Genomic DNA, 22,242 nt, shown 5'->3' on the forward strand with positions numbered 1-22,242 from the left:
GCGGAAGGACTGCATTTTTCTGTTTTATTGGTTTTTGTAATTTTTATTTTTTAAGACTTTGTACTATTTATTGTTGCTAATGTTTTATAAGTTTGTGTTTCCAGTCCAGGAGTACTGAATTTAACTAAGGGGGAATGTGGTACCCCAGGGTTCAGTTGCCACAAATATACCTGTACCTGGGCAGGGAAGGATCTCCACATCAGGTAATCCCACATACAACATTTCCACTCTTAGCCTGGAGGGGGAGCTCTACAAGTCGAGTTCAGGTGAGGTCCCCTTTAAATCCAGGTTTGGAGGCGGAGTCAGAGAGACAGTTGACAGTTGGAGAAAAGGAGACTGTGCGAGCAGAGAGTGAGGGAAGACATCAAAATGGAGAGGGCAGTGCTTAGCCCGCACAAGTAACTGTGTGACTGCCTGAGGGATCAAGAGTGAGGCAAAAGAGGAGTGACCGGGGAGGTGGAGCCTGACCGATTCATCCCCAAGGAACAGCGCTGATTATCAGACACCGGCGTCCGAGATTGTGAGGGATCTAATCTGCCCAGCAATAAAGACCGGGGGCCAGGGAGACTGCAGATCTCCTGGCAGCAGCAGCACCTGAAGGCAAAGCCGCTACACTGAGCTTAGGGACCGCAGTGAGTACAGCAGTGCCCCTTAAAGAAGCTCCCACCGCCTGCCATACAGGTGAAGACAGTGAGAGAGGGACAAGGTATAGCTACAGGCAGCCTAGTACCAAGGAGAGACATAGCGCAGCAGGGAGGCCACACAACTGACCTGGTGCAGAGATCCTGAATTGTTCCCAGATCACCCAAAAACTGTAACATCAGAAACTGAACCCCTTTTTAACACCTGCAAGTAAAATCTGGTCAGAGTTAATTAATTGGTGTGATGCACTTTATTTCTTCATATGAGAAGCCATAGGCTGCTGCACTAAAGTGACAGTTGAAAAGGCTGTGAAGAAAAACCGCCATATCTGTGTACTACTAAAACTGCCCTGGGGACCCCGCTTCACCTACGGGAAGCGTAAACAACTGGCTGCCTAACCATCACCCCAGAGGTCCGACCTGCAGCCCCAGTAACCATACTGGAACCGTAGGTGGCGTCACAAAATACTTTTATTTATTTATTTTATTTTTTCCTTTATTATTTTCTTATTTTATTTTTTGTTTTTATTTTTATTATTTATTGACTTTCAGCGACCACCAGGGCCACGGAACCGGGCACAGGCCCCCGTGACATAATCCCATTAACAAACACCCGGAACCGAGTACCCCACAGCCCTGGGGCGGGTCACATATATATATATATATATAGATATATATATATATGTATATATTTATATATATTTATATATATATATATTTTATATATATATATATATATATATACATATATATATATATATATATATAATATATATATATAATATATACACACGCCATTTTTTTATAATTGTTAAGCTTCAAATAATTAAATATATATAATATACTAAATACCATTAATATAAAAGTGTTCAATAAAAAAAAAAAATATCAAATAGTAAACTAAAATTTATGAACATTGTCAAGTGCTTTGGAATTGTTCACCCAATCCAACACTAAAATGTTCTATAGCTGATTCAGTAGAAAGAGCCAAGTGCTTTGGAATTGTTCACCCAATCCAGCACCAAACTGTTCTATAGCTAATAAAGCCAATTCAATAAAAAGTGCCAAGTGCTTAGAATTCTTCCCCTCATCCAACACCAATTTTACTAAAGCAAATCAAAACAAATTCAATGAAAAAGTGCCAGGTGCTTTAGAATCTCCCCTCACCCTCCTGTGCTTGCTCCCTTCCCCCCCCCCCAGACAGCGCTGACAGTTTCCCGGAAAGTGTGTGGGCAGCCCCTGTTCCTTGCCTCTTTTTGAACGGCAGGCCCGGGTGTCTAGCACCAGGATGGTCACTTTGATTCAGCTGGCATATCTTGTAGCTAGGCACAGGAAGCGGGGGAGGGAGACTATGGAATGTGTGGGAGGGGGTGGGGTAAGTGGGGGGTGGGTACTCAATGCACTATACCTGCCCACTAACTAGGCAGCAGGGCGGCAACATGCTGTTCACTGTGAAGCATGTCAACAATGTCCTGCCCCTGTTGACATGACCTCACCGGAAGCAGCAAAATCATGGTAGGAGCGGTCTCATGACCACTCTGAGTCGGGGGAAGTAAGGCAGTTATGTAGTTATCTAATTACCTGCCCCAATGTAGCCCAATAGTGAAATAATAAGAAAAAAGCAAAATAAGCTGGATAATCTGTTAAATGGTTGTTAGAAGAGTATTCTGCCCTGCTGAAAGAACTTCAGCAAATCATCATGGTTCACTCCTTGCAATTTGCTCCTTTTGCACCAATAAAGTCCAACATGTGCTTATTAGGAGGCTAGTCTGGAGACTCTGTAGGCCATAATAGCATGTTTGGTCTGCGCTAGGCCGCTTACACTTGAAACATGCAGCCTCGCATTTCCATGTTGCAAAACTGCTACTGAAACAATTTGGAGAAATGGTTGTACCAGAACCAAATCAATAGAACAATAATTTTTTTTATTTCTATGGTAGCCAGACCTTACATTGTGCCACTCAAGACCATAATCACAAGAGTTACTTTGTGATGGCCTTTTCATGGTAGTTTCCACATGATATCTGTCAGAATTGAAGACCGGATAGTGTTCCATTCTGTACTGAAAGTGAAATTAGATATTACAAATCATCAGAAGACTAATCAGGAACCAAATAAATGTGGAACTTTTCTGAACTGCTGAAAGAATGACGAAGAGCCAAAGGTGCTGAATAAAATGTAGGTAGTTTTCTTCTACGTGTTTTGAAGTGTGTCCTCACTTCTTTATCAGGAAATCCACGGATAAGATTAATTGGTGGGTTTCTTGATGAAAAAGTGAGGACACACTTCGAAATGCGTAGAATAAACACTTCATTTTATTCAGCACCTTTTGGAGCATCGTCATTCTTTCAGAAGCGCAGAAAAGTTCACATTTATTTGGTTCCCGATTATCCCTGACTTTTAAGCAAAGAATTTCACTGCACGCGCCTTTGTTTAGATTTTCAAAATGTATTTTTTATTGTTTATCTCAATGCAGATACACATTTAGATCTGTGAAAAGGATGTGGATTGTTTACAGAGGATGATGTGACATTTTATATTTAGAACTTGACACAAGGCCTTATTTTTAGTGTCGCTGTTTTACGAAACTAAGCACTCCCGCGCCTTCTCTTGTGCTTGCTGCTCATTTCCAAAAAGAGCGACACTATGAATTACACCTAGTATAAACCAAGGCGTGTGCAGCAAAATTTCTTTGCTTGGATATTTCAGGGACTCAAAAAAATAAATAAAACCCCTTCCGCTTGCACTCCGCTTTACAACTGTGTGCACGTCGTACTACTACATTTATCCCTGGCTTTTGAGCGCATGGACTCTACAGCGGCTGAATTACATGTCTGAATACTGGGTGTGTGTAACACAACCCTACAAGGTGAGCACAATCCCTTTTCAGCTTTTACATGTTTTTGGGTAAGACTGTATAGCACTTTTTATCCATAGCTCTTATTCAACCATCAGAAGGTTGACATTGGTTTAGGAGCCAGACATCCAGTTACATGTGTTCCATTAAGTTGACTGCATGCTCTCAAAGGATATTGTAGCGCACAGCAAGATTGGAATGGAAGTCTATACTCTTCAGTGACCAATCCCGCTTTTGTCTTTGACACAATCATAACTGGAGGTTGTCCTGAAGCCCACGTGGTCAACACTATAAAGAGCCCTTCACAAAGGAATATGAAAATGTCATAGGAGCTGATTTGGAACACAACCAAGCCAGACTACATATTGCGCATGCTACTGTGAGCAGCCTGCTTGGTCTAAACATGCTACCATAACTTGCAGCATTTCCAGACTTGTCTCCAAACAAACTCGTTTAAACATCAACAGTTGGCAATCGCCAAGGAAGTTGGAAATATTGATATGAACCATCACACTAGGAGGGAGGACAGCAATCAGTAATGCATGTGACTATTTTATGTGTTTCCATACTTTTGAGACTCCCTGTATAAGATGTTTAGCAGATGATGATCCAATTTAAGATGGGGGAAATAGAAAACCTGTTAAAGGGAATCTGTCACCAGGCTTTTGCTAACCTATCTGAGAGTAGCATGAAGAGACAGAGACTCTGATTCCATCAACGTGTTACTTACTGATCTCTTTGCTGTCATTTTAATAAAATCAATGTTTTCTCTTCTGCAGATCTGGTAGTTATTCAGAGCTCATGAGTATGCTGGACTACCTTGCAGCACTGTAAGTAGTCCTCTAATGATCTCTTGCTGATTATACAGTGATTTTATCAAAACTACACTGAGCAGCCCAGTAAGTGAAGCATCGCTAGAATCAGGATCTCTGCCCCTATGTTATACTGCTCTGACTAGTTGGCAGAAACCTGGTGACACATTCTTTTAAGCCATACCACCAACATGGTAACAATTTTGAATGCTGCCTGAATCATAGGCTATGGCTCAGGCCTATGCGCCTCCAGTCTGATCAGTAGTGGTCTTTGTTCTACTCGTCATTTTCTAGCCAACATGTGCATCTTTTTTGCCTGTTTTTTTTGTAATACAAGTTCAGAATGCGCAGTAGTGTCAGATTCTGACTGCTGTGGACCTTCAAGTACCTCCTGTGGGGCGCCCTAGAGTCTTATACAAAGTTTTCCTAATAGTATTTGCTGTGAAGTGGATATTAAGAGGGTTAAATTTTTTGTTTTTGGACACATACAGTAGGTGCCTCCAGAGACCCATCAGCAATTAGAGACAGCAACTTCAAGCTGCATCATAGTCCTCAAAATTTCTTTTCATCAAAATTTGGCCTAAAAGTATTTTTTTCTTTTTTTAAATTGGATTCACAATATTGGTAATGAAAGTTTTAAATAGGACCGATTATGTGTAATAGTTTAGGTGCAATTATTTGTTTTATTAGAGCACCCTTGATTCCATGTTGCGGTATGTGAAAGGGTATTACATAGAAAATAAAAATTATAACTTAAAGTCAACAAATTAATAATGGCAGACTGGTACGGAAAGGAAAAGGCTTTCTTGCGAACTTACATTCTACAGGGTCTCACACTTTCAAAGTACAGGTATCCAGAATATCGTCATTTTCTGTTGGTCTCCCAAGGGTAGCCATGAGCTGTGGATAATGATAAACTGCTCTAATTGGTATAATATTAATGTGCCATTTTTGTGCAGATTTGGTGCTTTTTTAACCTCCTTATTAGTGATGGGCGAACCCAAACTGTAAAATTTGAGGTCCGTACCGGATGCTTAGTGTCCATACACGGACCTAAAGAACAATTCTCAGGGAACTCATGTAACTGTTTGGATTCGGCCACCCGGATAATTTTTAAAAAAAAAAAAGGAATAAAGCAGGAGCGTTACACTTAGTCTCCCGCGCAGCTGTAACACTACCTTTTGGTCCACTCATTAACCCTCATACATATTCACGTCTCTTCCCCCTTCCATCGTCAGTTTCGGCGTGGGATTAGTTGCAGACCACGCCGCTACCCTGTATGATGGTGTCTGTCATTGGTTGGAATTAGGGCTGTGGAGTCTGTATAAAATGGTTCAATGCAGTATGTGATGAATATTTTTTTTCATAAGATTTTGGGAAAGTTATGAAATGTCCTGTAAATGTCTGTTCTATTGCTGATCAAAGAATCTAGGTTTTTAATTGAGATGAGTCTGTTCTGTACTGCACTTCAGCTACATGATATAAGTAGTGATGTTACCATTTTACTACAGTAAATTTATCACAAACATGAGTCATGTAAAGTTGAAACCAGAAGTTTACATACACGATATATAAAGACACATTTGCAGTTTTTCTCACTATCTGACATGAAATCACAATACGCCTTATCCATTTTCAGTCAGTTAGGTTAGTCCGTTGCAGTGGACAGGGACACCTAGAATCCCCAAGGAAACCTAGGGAGATAAAACGTCTATAACTAAACACTGGAACCTACGACCCTGCATGGAATAAGGAAGTGAAGTTTCTGTGATCCCAGGGATCATATTAAAAGAAGGAATTTTCCTCTCTGGACATAAAAAACTATTCCGGAAAACAATCCTATGATGAAGGGCACCATGGTAAAAACTTGAACACGCACTGCAAGGAGATGAACATACCAATTTAAGGAGTTGAACATGATTAAATGAACATATCCACATGATGGAAAAATATTAAGAATAAAAGAAATAGAAGTGAGCTACTCTATCAACATCTTGGACTAAAGAAAAATCCACGGAAAATACCCTTTATTGTGTGTTGTCTATGAATTAAAATAGACACCTGATGAACCCCAGAAGTGTGGGGAGAAATGCGTCGGGTCATTACAGTTTTGGGTCAACGCATTAAGTGGGTTAACACTTGTTTCCATATATATAGATAGATATATATATTTATTTATATAAAAATTACCCTATATCTCTCCTACATTGGTTGTGAGAAAAAAGCTATTCTAAATTTCTTAATATCTATCCCACCTTTTCATCCAATCTGCACAGGTGCCTATACCTACTCCTCAACCTCTAGCATACGGCAATAGGGAAAAAGTAGGAAGGGCAAGCCACCGAGGAGTGGGGGCACCAATTAATAAATCTAGGGTGCCGACCCCCACAGGACAGGCATAAACAGAACCAAAGGGAAAGAATAGGGCTTTTTAAAAATCACAGGGAATATGTCACGAAGGGTGGGTAATACACAAGTAATTGTTTAGTATTTATTGTTATGTGAGTCTAAAATACATTAAAAAAACCTTTTTAAAGTAGATACTTTCTGTGATACTTCAAAATTTAGGTCAGTTAGGAGCCAAACTTATTTATATTTGCCAAATGCGAAAATAATTGAAGAGTAAAGCCTGCTTTACACGGTACGACCGATTGTGTGATTTCACAATCGATCGTACCCGCCCCCGTCCTTTTTGCGTCACGGGCAAATCGCTGCCCGTGTCGCACAAAGTCAGTAACCCCCGTCACACATACTTACCTCTCGTGCGACCTCGCTGTGGGCGGCGAACGTCCACTTCCTGGAGTGGGAGGGACGTTCGGCGTCACAGCGACGTCACACGGCCGCCGGCCAATAGAAGCGGAGGGGCGGAGATGAGCGGGACGTAAACATCCTGCCCACCTCCTTCCTTCCACATAGAGACGGCGGCGGCCGCGGGAGGCAGGTGAGCTGCTCATCGTTCCCGTGGTGTCACACACGGAGCGACGTGTGCTACCACGGAAACGATGGTCAACTAAAGTAACCGATCCTATGGAACCTAACGAGCAGTACCCGACTCACGATTTGTGAGTGATACTGCGTCGCTAGGAGGTGTCACACAGGCCGGCATCGCCAGCGATGCCGGATGTGCGTCACAAAAACCGTGACCCCGACGATCTATCGCACGATAGATTGCCTGGTGTAAAGCACCCTTAAGTGTTTTAAGGCATTTTTATTACTTTCTGTAAAGTCAAAGGTTTACATACACTAAGCATACTATGCCTTTAAACAATATGAGACAGGCCATATGATGTCATGTATTTGGAAGCTTCTGATAGGTTTATTGGCAAAATTTGAGTTAATAAGTGACACCTGTGGATGTATTTTACTGCACACCTGAAACACACTGCTTTTTTGTGTAGCATCATGGGAAAGTCAAAAGAAATCCACCAAGATCTCAGGAAGAGAATTGTGGACTTGAACAAGTCTGGTTCATCCTTGGGTGCAATTTCCAGGTACCTGAAGGTGCCTAATTCATCTTCAGGTACCTGGCATATAATTGTTTGTATACAAACAACTACAGTCAGGGCCAGAAATATTTGGACAGTGATACAAGTTTTGTTATTTTAGCTGTTTACAAAAACATGTTCAGAAATACAATTCTATATGTGATATGGGCTGAAAGTGCACACTCCCAGCTGCAATATGAGAGTTTTCACATCCAAATCGGAGAAAGGGTTTAGGAATCATAGCTCTGTAATGCATAGCCTCCTCTTTTTAAAGGGACCAAAAGTAATTGGACAAGGGACTCTAAGGGCTGCAATTAACTCCGAAGGCATCTCCCTCGTTAACCTGTAATCAATGAAGTAGTTAAAAGGTCTGGGGTCGATTACAGGTGTGTGGTTTTGCATTTGGAAGCTGTTGCTGTGACCAGACAACATGCGGTCTAAGGAACTCTCAATTGAGGTGAAGCAGAACATCCTGAGGCTGAAAAAAAAGAAAAAATCCATCAGAGAGATAGCAGACATGCTTGGAGTAGCAAAATCAACAGTCGGGTACATTCTGAGAAAAAAGGAATTGACTGGTGAGCTTGGGAACTCAAAAAGGCCTGGGCGTCCACGGATGACAACAGTGGTGGATGATCGCCGCATACTTTCTTTGGTGAAGAAGAACCCGTTCACAACATGAACTGAAGTCCAGAACACTCTCAGTGAAGTAGGTGTATCTGTCTCTAAGTCAACAGTAAAAAGAAGACTCCATGAAAGTAAATACAAAGGGTTCACATCTAGATGCAAACCATTCATCAATTCCAAAAATAGACAGGCCAGAGTTAAATTTGCTGAAAAACACCTCATGAAGCCAGCTCAGTTCTGGAAAAGTATTCTATGGACAGATGAGACAAAGATCAACCTGTACCAGAATGATGGGAAGAAAGTTTGGAGAAGAAAGGGAACGGCACATGATCCAAGGCACACCACATCCTCTGTAAAACATGGTGGAGGCAACGTGATGGCATGGGCATGCATGGCTTTCAATGGCACTGGGTCACTTGTGTTTATTGATGACATAACAGCAGACAAGAGTAGCCGGATGAATTCTGAAGTGTACCGGGATATACTTTCAGCCCAGATTCGGTCAAATGCCGCAAAGTTGATCGGACGGCGCTTCATAGTACAGATGGACAATGACCCCAAGCATACAGCCAAAGCTACCCAGGAGTTCATGAGTGCAAAAAAGTGGAACATTCTGCAATGGCCAAGTCAATCACCAGATCTTAACCCAATTGAGCATGCATTTCACTTGCTCAAATCCAGACTTAAGACGGAAAGACCCACAAACAAGCAAGACCTGAAGGCTGCGGCTGTAAAGGCCTGGCAAAGCATTAAGAAGGAGGAAACCCAGCGTTTGGTGATGTCCATGGGTTCCAGACTTAAGGCAGTGATTGCCTCCAAAGGATTCACAACAAAATATTGAAAATAAAAATATTTTGTTTGGGTTTGGTTTATTTTTCCAATTACTTTTGACCTCCTAAAATGTGGAGTGTTTGTAAAGAAATGTGTACAATTCCTACAATTTCTATCAGATATTTTTGTTCAAACCTTCAAATTAAACGTTACAATCTGCACTTGAATTCTGTTGTAGAGGTTTCATTTCAAATCCAATGTGGTGGCATGCAGAGCCCAACTCGCAAAAATTGTGTCACTGTCCAAATATTTCTGGACCTAACTGTATATGCAAGTAGAAACAAAATGGGAATGTCTATCCATCATAACACTTAGGAACAAGATGGGTTTTGTGCACCAAAGATGAACGTGCTTTGGTCAGACATGTGCATATCAACCCAAGAACAAAAGCAAAAGACCTTATGAGGATGCTGGCGGAAGCTGGTAAGATTGTTTATTTATCCATAATAAAACGAGTACTGTTACTGTATCAACATGGGCTGAAATGCCACTCTGCCAGGAAGAAGCCATTACTCCAAAAGAAACCTAAAAAAAGCCAGATCGTTTTCAATTGTGCACTGGAACAAAAACCTTAAATTTTGGAGACATGTCCTGTGGTCTGATGAAACCAAAATTTAATTGTTTGGCTATAATGATCATTATGACGATTGAAGGAAAAAGGGAGAAGCTTTGAAGCCTAAGAACACCATCTCAACTGTGAAACATGGGGGTGACAGCATCATGTTGCGGGGTTGTTTTGCTGCAGAAGGGACTAGTGTAGTTCCCAAAATAGATATGTATCATGAGGAAAGATTGTGACAATAATGAAGCAACATCTCAAGACATCAGCCAGGAACTTAAAGCTTGGGTGGAAATGGGTCTTCCAAATGGACAAGGACCAAAGCATACTGCCAAACTGGTAACAAAATTGCTTAAGGATAACCATGTTTTGGAGTGGCCATCACAAAGCCGTGATTTCTGATATATGTAAAGTGCTATGGAATTAATAGCGCTATATAAGTTAATATGTATTATATATTATCTCAATCTGATTGAAAATGTATCGGCCAAGCTGAAAAGGCATGTAAAAGCAAGGAGATCTACGAACATGGCTCAGTTACACTAGTTCTGTCAGGAGGAATATGCCCAAATTCCTACCAACTATTGTGAGGAGCTTGTGGAAGAATCCAAAATGATTCACCCAAGTCATACAGTTTAAGTGCAATGGTGCTAAATACTTATGAAATGGATAAAAACTTATGACTTTGCAAAAAGTAAGAAAAATGCCTTAAAACATTTTCTCTCCCTCATTATTCTGGTATTTGGCAAATATAAATAATTTTGGTTCCTAATTGACCTAAAAGGGTAAAGGTTTATTCTGATTTCTTGTCAGATAGTAAGAAAAACACGCATATGTGTCTTTATAGATAGTGGATGGAAACTAATGGTTTTAACTGTATGACAGAGTCTGAGCCATGGAGTTTGAGTCGGAATCAAGGAAATTGAGGAGTTTGAGTCGGAGGTTTGGCTTACCGACTCCACAGCCCTGGTTGGAATCACACACGCTATAGACTGCAGTCTCCAGACGTGTACTTATCTTGGCTGTGTATCAAAATAAGTGTGAGCTTTAAAAAAAATAAATAAAAAAAGACATGTGGTCCTCCAACCCCCCCAGTTTTAATACATTGCCAGGATAAAGCAGACAGCTGAGAGCTGGTATTCAGGTTTTGGAGGCCCATGGTTATTGGGCATCCCCCAGCCTGAAAATGGCAGCCTGCAGCACCCAGAATTGTTGCATCCATTAGATGGAACAATCTTGGCACTTTTACCTGGCTCATCCCAATTGTCCTGGTGCGGTGGCAATCGGTGTAATATAAGGGGTTAATAACAGATCACAGCTGCCACTAAGCCCTAGATTAGTAATTGGAGGTGTCTGAGACCCACCCATTACTAATACTATAAGTGAAAAGAAATAAACACAAACCCTGAAATAAGATACAAAAAAACACCCTCTTTCTCCAAGTTATTAACACCAAATACCCCGTTCTGATGTAATCCACACAAGGCCCCATGATGATCCCAGCTTTGCTACATGTGCACGGGCACAGAACATGACCGCACACTGTGGCTTCAGGCAGACACTATCTGAGCCGCAGCTGTGAGCAGTGACGTCACTTAGTTTATCTGCAGTCACAAATGGAGGTTCCCACAGTACCCCACCTGTGACTGTAGGTAAACTGTCTTCAGGTGACCTCATTGAACTAAGTGACCTCACCTCAGATATATTGAAATCAATCTGACCTGCATCTTTTTACAACAATACGCAACAATGTCGCATCAAAACTGCATTAGTGCAGTGATGTTTAAATTTCAGCACCAAATCTGCATTTCCTGGCAAAATATTAAATCAAAACTGCATAGCCTTGTGATGCTTTTTTATTTGCCTGGTGATGAAGTATAGTTGCAGTTATTTGTTGTCTAAATTTCATCACCATTTCTGTATCTCTTGACAAAAGAACCCCCGCGATTTTCTGCCAAGTGATGCAGATCTGATTGAATTCTGTTCACCTGAGGTGAAGTCACTTAGTTCAATGAGGTCACCTGAGGTCAGTTTACCTGTGGTCACAGGTGGAGCCACCAATTGTGACTGCAGATAAACTAAGTGACATCACTGCTCACTGCAGTGGCTCAGTGTTTGCCTGAAGCCACAGCATGCGGTCATGTTCTGTGCACGCGTACATGTAGCAGAGGCAGGATTGTTGTGGGACCTTGTGTGGATTACATCGGAACTGGGTGTTTGGAGGGGGGGTTGCCAGAAGATGCAGATTTGATGCAGGAATTTGGTGTATGAAGTTCAGAACCATATCTGCATCTCTTGGCAAAAAAAAGTGGTTTTCTGTCAGGAGATGCAGGCCTCATTGAACTGAATAAGTTCACCTGAGGTGACGTCACTGAGTTAAGTGAGTTCCCCTGAGGTCAGTTAACTTACTTTCACAGGTGCAGTACCGTGGGAGCCTCCAGCTGTGACCACAGATAAATTGAGAGATGTCACCACTCACAGTTGTAGCTCAGTCAGTATGGTCTGAAGCCACAGCATGCGGTCATGTTCTGTGCCCGCGGGCTGTGACTTTGGTATGTAGCAGTGTCGGGATTGTCGTGGGAACTTGTGTGAATTATGTTTGAACTGGGTGTTTGGGGTTACAGGGAATATCTCACCAGGATTTTCTCATGTGTACTGCAGCAACCACCAGTGAGCCCTTATATACAGTATTCTAGAATACTGTATATAACTGCCCAGTCTGCTCTGTAGAACATAAAAGAGACCTATATTATACCCACCTAGAGGGTGGTCCGGTCCAATGGGAGTCGCTGGTCTCAGTCCAGCACCTCCTCCATCTTGTGCAGTTGCCGTCCTCTTGCCTAGCCCTATGTGGATGACACGTCCTACGCCATCCACACAGAATTTGCCATTGCACATTTTGATCTGCCCTGCTGAGGGCAGATCAAAATACTGTAATGCGCAGGCCCTAGAGATCGCCTACACATGTGCACTACAATATTTTGATCTGCCCTCAGCCGGGCAGTGGAGGCCTCAGTGAGGGTGACTTAGGACACGTCATCCACTCAGGGCTGGGCAGGAGGACGACTATCACACAAGATAAAGGAGACGCCAGACCGAGACCAGCGGCTCCTATCGGACTGGACTGCCTCATAGGTGAATATAATAAAGGTGTTTTTTATATTCTACAGAGCATCCTGGGCACTTAAATACAGTATTCTGGAATGCTGCATATGAGGGATCAGTGGTAGTGGCCACAGCTCATAAGGGAAAACCTGGTGACAGGTTCCCTTTAAAAATTTAAAGAAAAAGGGTGTTTTTTTGTATTTTATTTCAAATATGGAATTTTTGCTGTGTTTGTGGTTATTTTTTTTTCAGTTACAGTATTTATGGGGAGGGATCTCATAGACACCTTCCATTACTAATCTAGGGCTTAGTTGCAGCTGTGATCTGTCATTAACTCCGTATTACACCGATTGCGACCACATCCGGGCAATCGGGATGAGCCAGGTAAAGTGCTGGTTTGTTGCATCTAATGGATGGGACAATTCTGGATGGCTTCAAGCTACTATTTTTAGGCTGGGGGCCCAATAACCAAGGGCCTCCAAAGCATGAGAATACCAGCCCTCAGGTGTCGGCTTTATCATGGCTGGGTAGCAAAATTGGTGGAAACCGGAGGTAGTTTTTTTTTTTTTTTTTAAATTATTTAAATAATTTTTAAAAAAGCTGTATAGTATCCAACTTATTTTGACACCGCCAAGATAAGCACATGGCTGGGGGCTGCAGCCTGTAGCCGTATGCTTTATCTGCACTGGGTATCAAAAAAAGGGGGGACCCTGCGCCTATTTAATTGTACACTATAGGTACACAGACAGTGTGTGTGATTTCCAAACGATCACAGATGCGGTCACACAGGGTGGGGGCGCAGTCTGATTGCAGCAAATTACAGATGCCGGGACCGCTGGTGGGCAGGGGAAGCAGTAAATATGTTTGGTTAATGAGCCAAATTGGAAGTAGTGTTTACAGCCACAGGCAAGAGTCGATAATTATAACTGTCCTGCTCTAATCCCCCTAGCCTTTTCTACCACTATATTACATAGCACAATGTTCGGGTCCCCATAGACTTATTTGGGTTCCGGGGTCCAGTGTGTGTGCAGATGTTCGGGTTCAAAGTCCAGTCCTGAACCAGATTTATTTATTTATTTTTAAATCCAGCTGGACATGCTTAACCCGAGCATCTGTAGGTTCACTCCTCTCTTCTCATGATGACTAAATCTACAAAATATGGAACAAATTTGCAACATGAGTATTCTTTGGATTTAAAAAAATTGAATGTGCTCCACTCCAGACAGGTTTTTTTCAACCTGCTATGATTATTGTGCAGCAATGGCATAGATTCTGCAAAGCCCCCACCTTATGTTTACAAAATGTGATTTTACTTTATTAAATATGTTTGTAAGTCTAGTAAACGTATATTGTATTTGTTTTAAAAGGCATCAGTAAGAGTCTGGATCCAGTCACTGGACAGCTTGGAAGCACAATTGGGGCAAAACTAACATCTGTCGAGGGATCTCTAAAAGAAAATATTGCCAAAATGGTCAAATCCAAGGTAATTACTTTACTCATGGTGTTTCATTATAGCTGTTTCAGTGGGACTAAACTTGAATCACTCATCACATGAAGGGAAACTTGTCATGTCTTAAAATGTTACTAACCTGCAGATAAGAAGTTAATCCGAAGGTTAATTGCTTCCTAAAACCGTGCAGTTGCTGCACTGAAAGCTCGGCTAGTGTGAGGAAATTAACTTAATTTCGCCTGGCAGACTCCGGCTTTCAGCTGTGGTGGTGCGGCTGGCACGGCTTCATTCACCGCTCAGTATACAGTGTGTCCAACCATATTCTGTCCACCACCATTAACTTGAGAACGGCGGCAGCTATAGACATAGAAGTGGTGTCTAGGTATAGTAATAGTAGTAGTACGCTACGCAATGAAACCACCTATAGCATCATCAGTTCAATACGAATAGACACCTTGCATACAGAAATGCTGTCATTAGATTGTGTAAAACTCACAAGGCTGCGGATGTGAAGCGATATCTCACATAGACCTTCCTACAAGTGCTTGGGTATGATGGCTGTGTGGAGTGACTGACCACGCTCACCTGACCTGACCCCATTGAACTTTTCTGTGAGGTCACATCAAACAGAAGATGTATGCGACTTCTCCACCAACATTGCAAGACCTACGATGACGTGTCACAGATGCTTGTGCAAACGTGTCACCTACCATATTGCACAACGTGCAGCAAGATACAGTATGCTGTCCAGATGTGCATTGCAGCTGACGGTGGCCACTTTGAGCATCAAAGTTAAATGAGCGCCATATGCATGACCAGCATTCAATGTTTTGGGGGGACCATGGGTTTCATATCATAGCATTTCTGTATGCAAGGTGTCGATTTGTATTGAATTGATGATGCCCTACAACTTTGTAATTCAATTTTTTTCTCTATCTCGTTCCGTTTTTGAGATACAAATGCTAACTCCAATGTTTTCCACCAGGTGGCGCTATAGGTGGTTTCATTGCGTAGCTCATGGCTACTTTACTATACCTAGACTCCACTTCTGTGCCTATAGCTGCCGCCGTTCTCAAGTTAATGGCGGTGGACAGGATGTGGGTGGACACACTGTACACTGAGAGGCGGCTGTAAGCACGTCAAGGCACTGATTGACTATCAGCTCAGCTCAGTACTGATGCACTGCAGAGACTGCTGGTGTGTGGTTACAGTCGCCGCTCACTGTGTACTTAGCATAGATTGAAGCTGTGCTTGCAATGTCTCGTAGACTAAAAGGTGCAGGAAGAAAATATCCTCCCAGCACCCAGACTTTCAGCGTAGCTGCCGCTCGGCCTTGGAGCGCTATTAACTAGCAGATTAACCCCATATCTGCAGGTTAAGTGTTTTGCGGCATGTCTCGTTACCTTTAAAACCTAAAATCATACTGCTTATGTTTTCTTACCATATACAAAACTCAAGAAATTAATATGTATGTGTATTTGTGTGTGTTGTAAGATGGCCACTGAACACATCATGAATGGGAGATATGCATTACAGAGGTAGTTATTCTCAGTGATGTAAGACCGGAAACAAGCTCCTGCACATATAGTACAGAAGAGATGTATGTCAAATTGAACACAGATCTTAGCTCACCTAGGAGTAACTCTGACTGTTAACGGTACTTTACATGCTGCGACATCGCTAACGATTTATCGTCGGGGTCACGATGTTTGTGACGCACATCTGGCGTCGTTAGCGACATCGCAGCGTGTAACACGTACGAGCGACCTTCAACGATTGCAAAAGGGGAAAAATCGTTGGTTTTGGAGAGGTCGTTCAAACACCAAATATCGTTGTCTGGTGAGTAACGAGGTTGTTTGTCGTTCCTGCGGCAGCACACATCGCTGTGTGTGACACCGCAGGAGCGAGGAAACTCACCGTACCTGCGTCCCCCCAGCAATGAGGAAGGAAGGAGGTGGGCGGGATGTTCGGCCCGCTCATCTCCGCCCCTCCTCTGCTATTGGGCGGCCGCTTAGTGACGTCGCTATGACGCCGAACTAACCGCCCCCTTAGAAAGGAGGCGGTTCGCCGGTCACAGCAACATCGCTAGGCAGGTAAGTGTGTGTGACGGGTGTAAACGATGTGCGACACGGGCAGCGATTTGCCCGTGACGCACAACCGACGGGGGCGGGTACGCTCGCTAGCGATACCGATATCGCAGCATGTAAAGTACCCTTTAGGGCGAGCGCCACAAGAACTATCACAGAGAAAAATGTCCTCACACCGAAATGTTTGATCAATTACACTTTGTTCAAAAGTTGCAACCGGAATCTTCCTCCCCATGCAGGAGTTGGAAAGGGGTTGTCATAGACAGGTTCATACATTCCCCTCTGAGGGCGGTTTAGTCCTTCGAGGTTGCCCACGGAGATCCCTAGAATACCGATGACCTGGTGATCCTGGTAGAAAGATACAAAGCATTTGAGAGGTTCTTGGGGAAACAAGGGATTGTGGCCAACAACCAAAGGAAGTGAACTAGAGTCACATATGGGAACATCCAAGGGTCTCGGGGATGTCTGAATTGTAGCTGACGACTCCAATTAATAACTTGATTTGTTAGGTGTCATCCCCATGTCACACTGCACATAATGAATACATGAAATATTGCTAGAAATGTTAACCGTAACGTCCTTAGTTTCTGATTTTTGATCAAGTACCGAAAGCTTTGAAATATACTGCAATAAGAGGTGATCAGAACATCTTAGCTACCCCTAAATGGATCAGTCAAAATGTAATCTCAGGGTGCATTAAATAAACCAACAAAAATAAAGAAAAAAACTGCTCCAAAGGCAATACAGTTCATTTTAAGTAAATATTTTAATATTCAACTTCCAACATATGCCTATGAGGATTAAGCAGGAACATCCAGACATCAAATACATTTTTTTCAAGTCACCCTCCACGGCAGCACCACAGGAGGAGTTAACTCAATGCCATAATAGGGACAGAAAACACAAAGAGGTTAAAGAACCCCTTCCCTCCTCCCATATCCAGTGATGTTTCCTGTCTTTATTGGGGCATGAAGAGAACCTGTGGTGCTCTGTGGCTGGTGACTAGAGTACTAGGGGTAAGAAAAAGACACATCTTTGTCATGAACAGGCGGGGAAGTCACTCAGAAATCCGCAGCTGTTCACTGATTTGTCACAAACACGACTACTCCCTAGCGCCTCCCTTTGTTTGCAGACCACTTTAGGAACTGCAGGGCAATGCATGAGATGAGGCTGCTGAGCTAATAATGCCAAATATTGGAGGTCTCACAGCAAGGTTAAATGTATATATCACCGATTCCCGCTAATGGAATATATATATATCCTCGGTAACCTTAATGATAGCACTCCAATAATTCTATGCAATAATAGTTATGCTGCCACCACCATCCCTTCGGGATTTTGGATTCGTATATAAAGCATGAGGAAAGAACTATTACATTTTATATATTTAATCCGAAAATAGGTAGTGTTTAAAAAAATATACAAGAATTTACAAAAGGGAACAATACACATACAGTATAGAAAGTTACATAAAAATAAAAAGTATAAACCTGAAACTTACTAAGCTTGTGCCATAGAAGTGGTGTCTACTTAGGGAGTGGAGGGAACTCCAAGATGGTAGACGAACGGCCAGCATCACCTTCATGATGCCCTCTAAGTACTGACAGGGCGGCACGGTGGCTCAGTGGTTAGCACTGCAGTCTTGCAGCGCTGGGGTCCTGGGTTCAAATCCCACCAAGGACAACATCTGCAAGGAGTTTGTATGTTCTCCCAGTGTTTGCGTGGGTTTCCTCCGGGTTCTCCGGTTTCCTCCCACACTTGAAAGACATACTACTGATAGGAACTCTAGATTGTGAGCCCCAATGGGGACAGTGTTGCCATTGTATGTAAAGCTCTGTGAAATTAATAGCGCTATATAAATGAATAAAATTATTATCTTACTACCGGGCAGCTGAGGTCGGAGCTTGCCACTTCCCTCCTCATTCGCTGCTTCCATCTCCCCTGGATTCGAGAGCTGTGTGCTCTCCCTGCACCTCACATGAGGTAAAGCGGTAAAGCACCTCCTCCTCGCTTGCGTGTGGTCGCGATGGTGCACAGGAAGTGACAACACTGGCATGCACCGCGACAACGTCTGGATGTATGCGATCCACCCTGGAACCCACATGCTGTTTCAGCCCTGTTGTAGCACAAATCGGTTCGCCTTCTCATCAGGAGACCTACCTGGACCGGCTGAGTGGGAGGAGTCTCCCACATAGGATTATGGCGCTGGGGACTCGCACTCACATATAAGTGCCTGGCCTGAAGACATCCTAAGATAGGACTGTATAATGGAGGGTGATTTTGCCCGCTCTGTATCTGTAGAGCCCAGCGCTACCCCTTTAGTAAGTATACTCTAATGGGGGGACGATCGGGACGCATGTATATAGGATAAATGTTCCCCCTTTTTAAGGTTTCTCTTCCTCGAGGCAGTGCCTTACGGACTCTTCTCTTCCTTTTTTTCAGGGAGACAAGATTCCTGTCCCCAAAAAGAAGACAACTTCTAGCCGCAAGTGTATCAAATGCGCCAAAAAGCTCCCATCTTCCCTTAGTAAGAAAAACTGTCAACCCTGCACTGATCAGATGGTCAGGGAAGAACAACCTTCCCTTATCAGTGAAATAAAAAATCTAGTGCAATCCTCTCTGGCCTATTTCTCTCAAACCCTACCCTCAGTGGCCCCTGCCCCAAAGAAAAGAAAACCGAACCCCATTGAAGTATTGGACTCTGACTCGTAAGAGGACCCATACTCCTCTCCCAAACCCTTATGTGAGGATGATGATTTTGTGTCCAAATCAGAAAGAGGATCGGAAAGCTAAAGATACTTCTCATCAAAAGATAGGGAAGAGCTGCTTGGAGCGGTTCAAAACAACAATGGGGGTTGAGGTAGAAAAGACTACTAAATCAGTGCAGGAGGAAATGTTCAGCGGCTTGAAAGACAGAAAGAGAGTGGATTCTCTGTTCATAGGAATATCCAGGAGTTAATCCTTCAGGAATGGGAGGCTTCGGAGAGACGCCTAGGCATTCCTCCGGAGCTTAGACACCAATTTCCACTTGAGGACGATACTGCCAGAATTTGGGAAATTCCTAAAGTTGATGTCCATGTCTCTCAAGTTGCCAAGAAGACCGCACTCCCTTTTGAAAACTCTTCACAGCTCAGGGAGCCAATGGATAGGAAGATAGAAAGCCTGTTAAAGAAATCATGGCACACCTCATCAGTTCGAAGAAACATTAACGTGGCTTCCACGTGTGTAGCAAAACCCCTATAATCTCCCTGACAGAAGTGCTGTCACTTATCCATGTTATGTCTATAACCTGACCTTTAAATTCATCCATTGGTTTTATAAATTACTCTTTTTTTGAAAGCTGAAACCCTCCCAAATTTGGTTTAGGTTATGAAAATAAAGTTGCTGCAAAGCTGAAATATTGATAATTTAATGAACTCAGAAAGGTCAGATTTTGGCCAGACAAACGTTTTGTCGCCTTGTCTTATAATGCACCCAATCCTAGTTTATATCCTCACCTGTGCTCACTAAATGATCGGTTAATTAATGGGTGTGTATAAAAAGAAACCCTGCATCCCAGACCTTCACTTGAACTGCAACTTGACCTCTGACAACATGCCAAAAATTCACCCTGCGACCAAAGCCTTGATTATGAAAAGGCTGAAGATCAGATTCACTGCAGAGGTGGCTGGCACCTTTAATGTGTCTCAGCATCAAGTACAATGAATTAAAAAAAAAGATTTGAAGAGACTGGAGATGTTTTTGACAAGCCCAGGTCTGGCACACCCCACAAGACAACTGCTCAGGAGGAACGTTTGTTGGTTACAAAATCCAAAGCCAGCCCCTCTTCCACTGCAGCAGAGCTCCAACAGGCCTTGTCACCTCAAGTCCCTGTGTCAACTAGAACAGTTTGTTGGATTCTGTCTCGAAATGGCCTCCATGGTCGAATCAGTGCCCAGAAGCCAGCACTAAACAAAAGGCAATTAAAAAACCGTGTGGCATTTGCCAAGTCCCCCAGCCTGCTAAACAGATGGACTCTGGAAAAGTGGCAGAAGGTGGATTTCTCTGATGAATCTTCAGTTGAATTACACCACAGCTGCCGCAAATGCTGCAAGAGACCTACTGGAACCGATATAGATCCAAAATACACCCAGAAAACAGTTAAGTTTGGTGGTGGAAAGATCATGGTCTGGGGTTACATTCAGTATGGGGGTGTGCGAAACATTTGCAAGGTGGAAGGCAATATCAGTAGCCTAAAATATCAAGAAGTATTAGCTACCTCTTACATTCCCAATCATAAAAGAGGTCAAATTCTGCAGCAGGATGGTGCTCCATCTCGTATATCCATCTCTACAACAAAATTCCTCATGGTAAATAAGATCAAGGTGCTCAAGGACTGGCCAGCCCAGTCACCAGACATGAACTTCATTGATCATGTTTGGGGTAGGATGAAAGAGGAAGCTTGGAAGACAAAACCAAAGAATCTAGATACACTTTGGGAGGCATGTAAGACTGCATTCTTTGCTATTCCTGATGACTTCATCAATAAATTGTATGAATCATTGTTGAACCACATGGATGCAGTTCTTCAAGCTCATTGAAGTCAAACAAAATATTAAATATGGCTCTAATAGCACCACAACTTCATTCACCAATGTTATGTAACATATCTTTGTATTAGAAGTTAATTATTTGTTTGCATTTCACATTACTTTCTGTGGGCGACAAAACTTTTGTTTTGCCAAAAATCTGACCTTTCTGTGTTCATTAAATGATCAATATTTCAGCTTTGCAGCAACTTTATTTTCATAACTTAAACCAAGTTTAGGAGGGTTTCATCTTTCAAAAGAGTAATTTATAAAACCAATGGATGAATTTAAAGTCAGGTTATAAGCTTTTATTTACATAACGTGGATAAGCGACAGAACTTCTGTCTGGGAGTGTACATATATAGCTGGGACAACTTGAAGATAACCTCTTTCGGGGAACCCCCAGAGAAGACCTATTTGCTTACCCTTCACTGTTTCAGAAAGCCACAGGGCTTATAGCGGACACCTTGGCTGAATCAGTTTGTGCAGCTGCTAAAGCGGCCATACTATCTTACTCCGCAAGGAGAGCCCTATGGCTCAAACTCTGGTGTGGTGATGCAACTTCAGAGATTAAGCTCTGTTCCATCCCCTTCCAGGGAGAGTACGTTTATGGACCAGCTTTAGATGACCTTCTGGAAGAGGCCACTGATAAGACAAAAAATCTATTCCGGAACAAAGAAAACAAGGAACTTTTTCTTCCCCCTCAGGGCCAATCCTTTCAGTATAGCAGAAAAGGAAAGTTGGGTTGGTGGAGCTATGCCAAGGGAGGAAGAGGCAGGAGTATCATTACGAGGCAGGAGTATAATTACCTCCCAGAAAATGAAAGATTGTACCCAGCCCCAAGATAAGCAATGAGGCCAGTATAGTAGGAGGACGTCTATAGAGATCCTTCCTTGAATGGTCAACAGTCTCTCATCAAACCAGTGGGTTCTGAACACCATCAAGGACGGCCTGAAGATAGAGTTCACTTCCTTTCCTCCACACCGCCTGACTATCAACCACACTTTCACTCAAGGCTGGCATACCATTCATGTCAGGCCTTCGAGATCTGCAAAACTCTGGGGTAATATCACCAGTCCCAGAGGCAGAAATCTGATGAGGGCATTACTCTCGACTGTTCCTAGTAAGGAAACCCAATGGCTCCCACAGGATCATCTTAAACCTGAAACCCCTGAACCAGGTTGTAGCTTACAAGCAATTCAAGTTGGGGTCAATCAGGTCCG

General features: G+C 42.8%; 1 protein-coding gene across 2 annotated transcripts in view; it reads left to right on the plus strand.

The window, feature by feature from the left end:
* EDC4 (enhancer of mRNA decapping 4) overlaps positions 1-22,242 on the plus strand; it is a 948,906-nt gene that overhangs the window by 654,867 nt on the left and 271,797 nt on the right. For both annotated transcript variants that reach the window (XM_075325634.1, XM_075325635.1), the window contains one exon: positions 14,282-14,397. In XM_075325634.1, coding sequence (XP_075181749.1) covers positions 14,282-14,397 — 116 coding nt within the window. The remainder of the gene's footprint in view (positions 1-14,281; positions 14,398-22,242) is intronic.

The sequence above is a fragment of the Anomaloglossus baeobatrachus genome, chromosome 10 (genome assembly GCF_048569485.1).
Source record: "Anomaloglossus baeobatrachus isolate aAnoBae1 chromosome 10, aAnoBae1.hap1, whole genome shotgun sequence".
Classification (NCBI taxonomy): Eukaryota; Metazoa; Chordata; class Amphibia; order Anura; family Aromobatidae; genus Anomaloglossus; species Anomaloglossus baeobatrachus.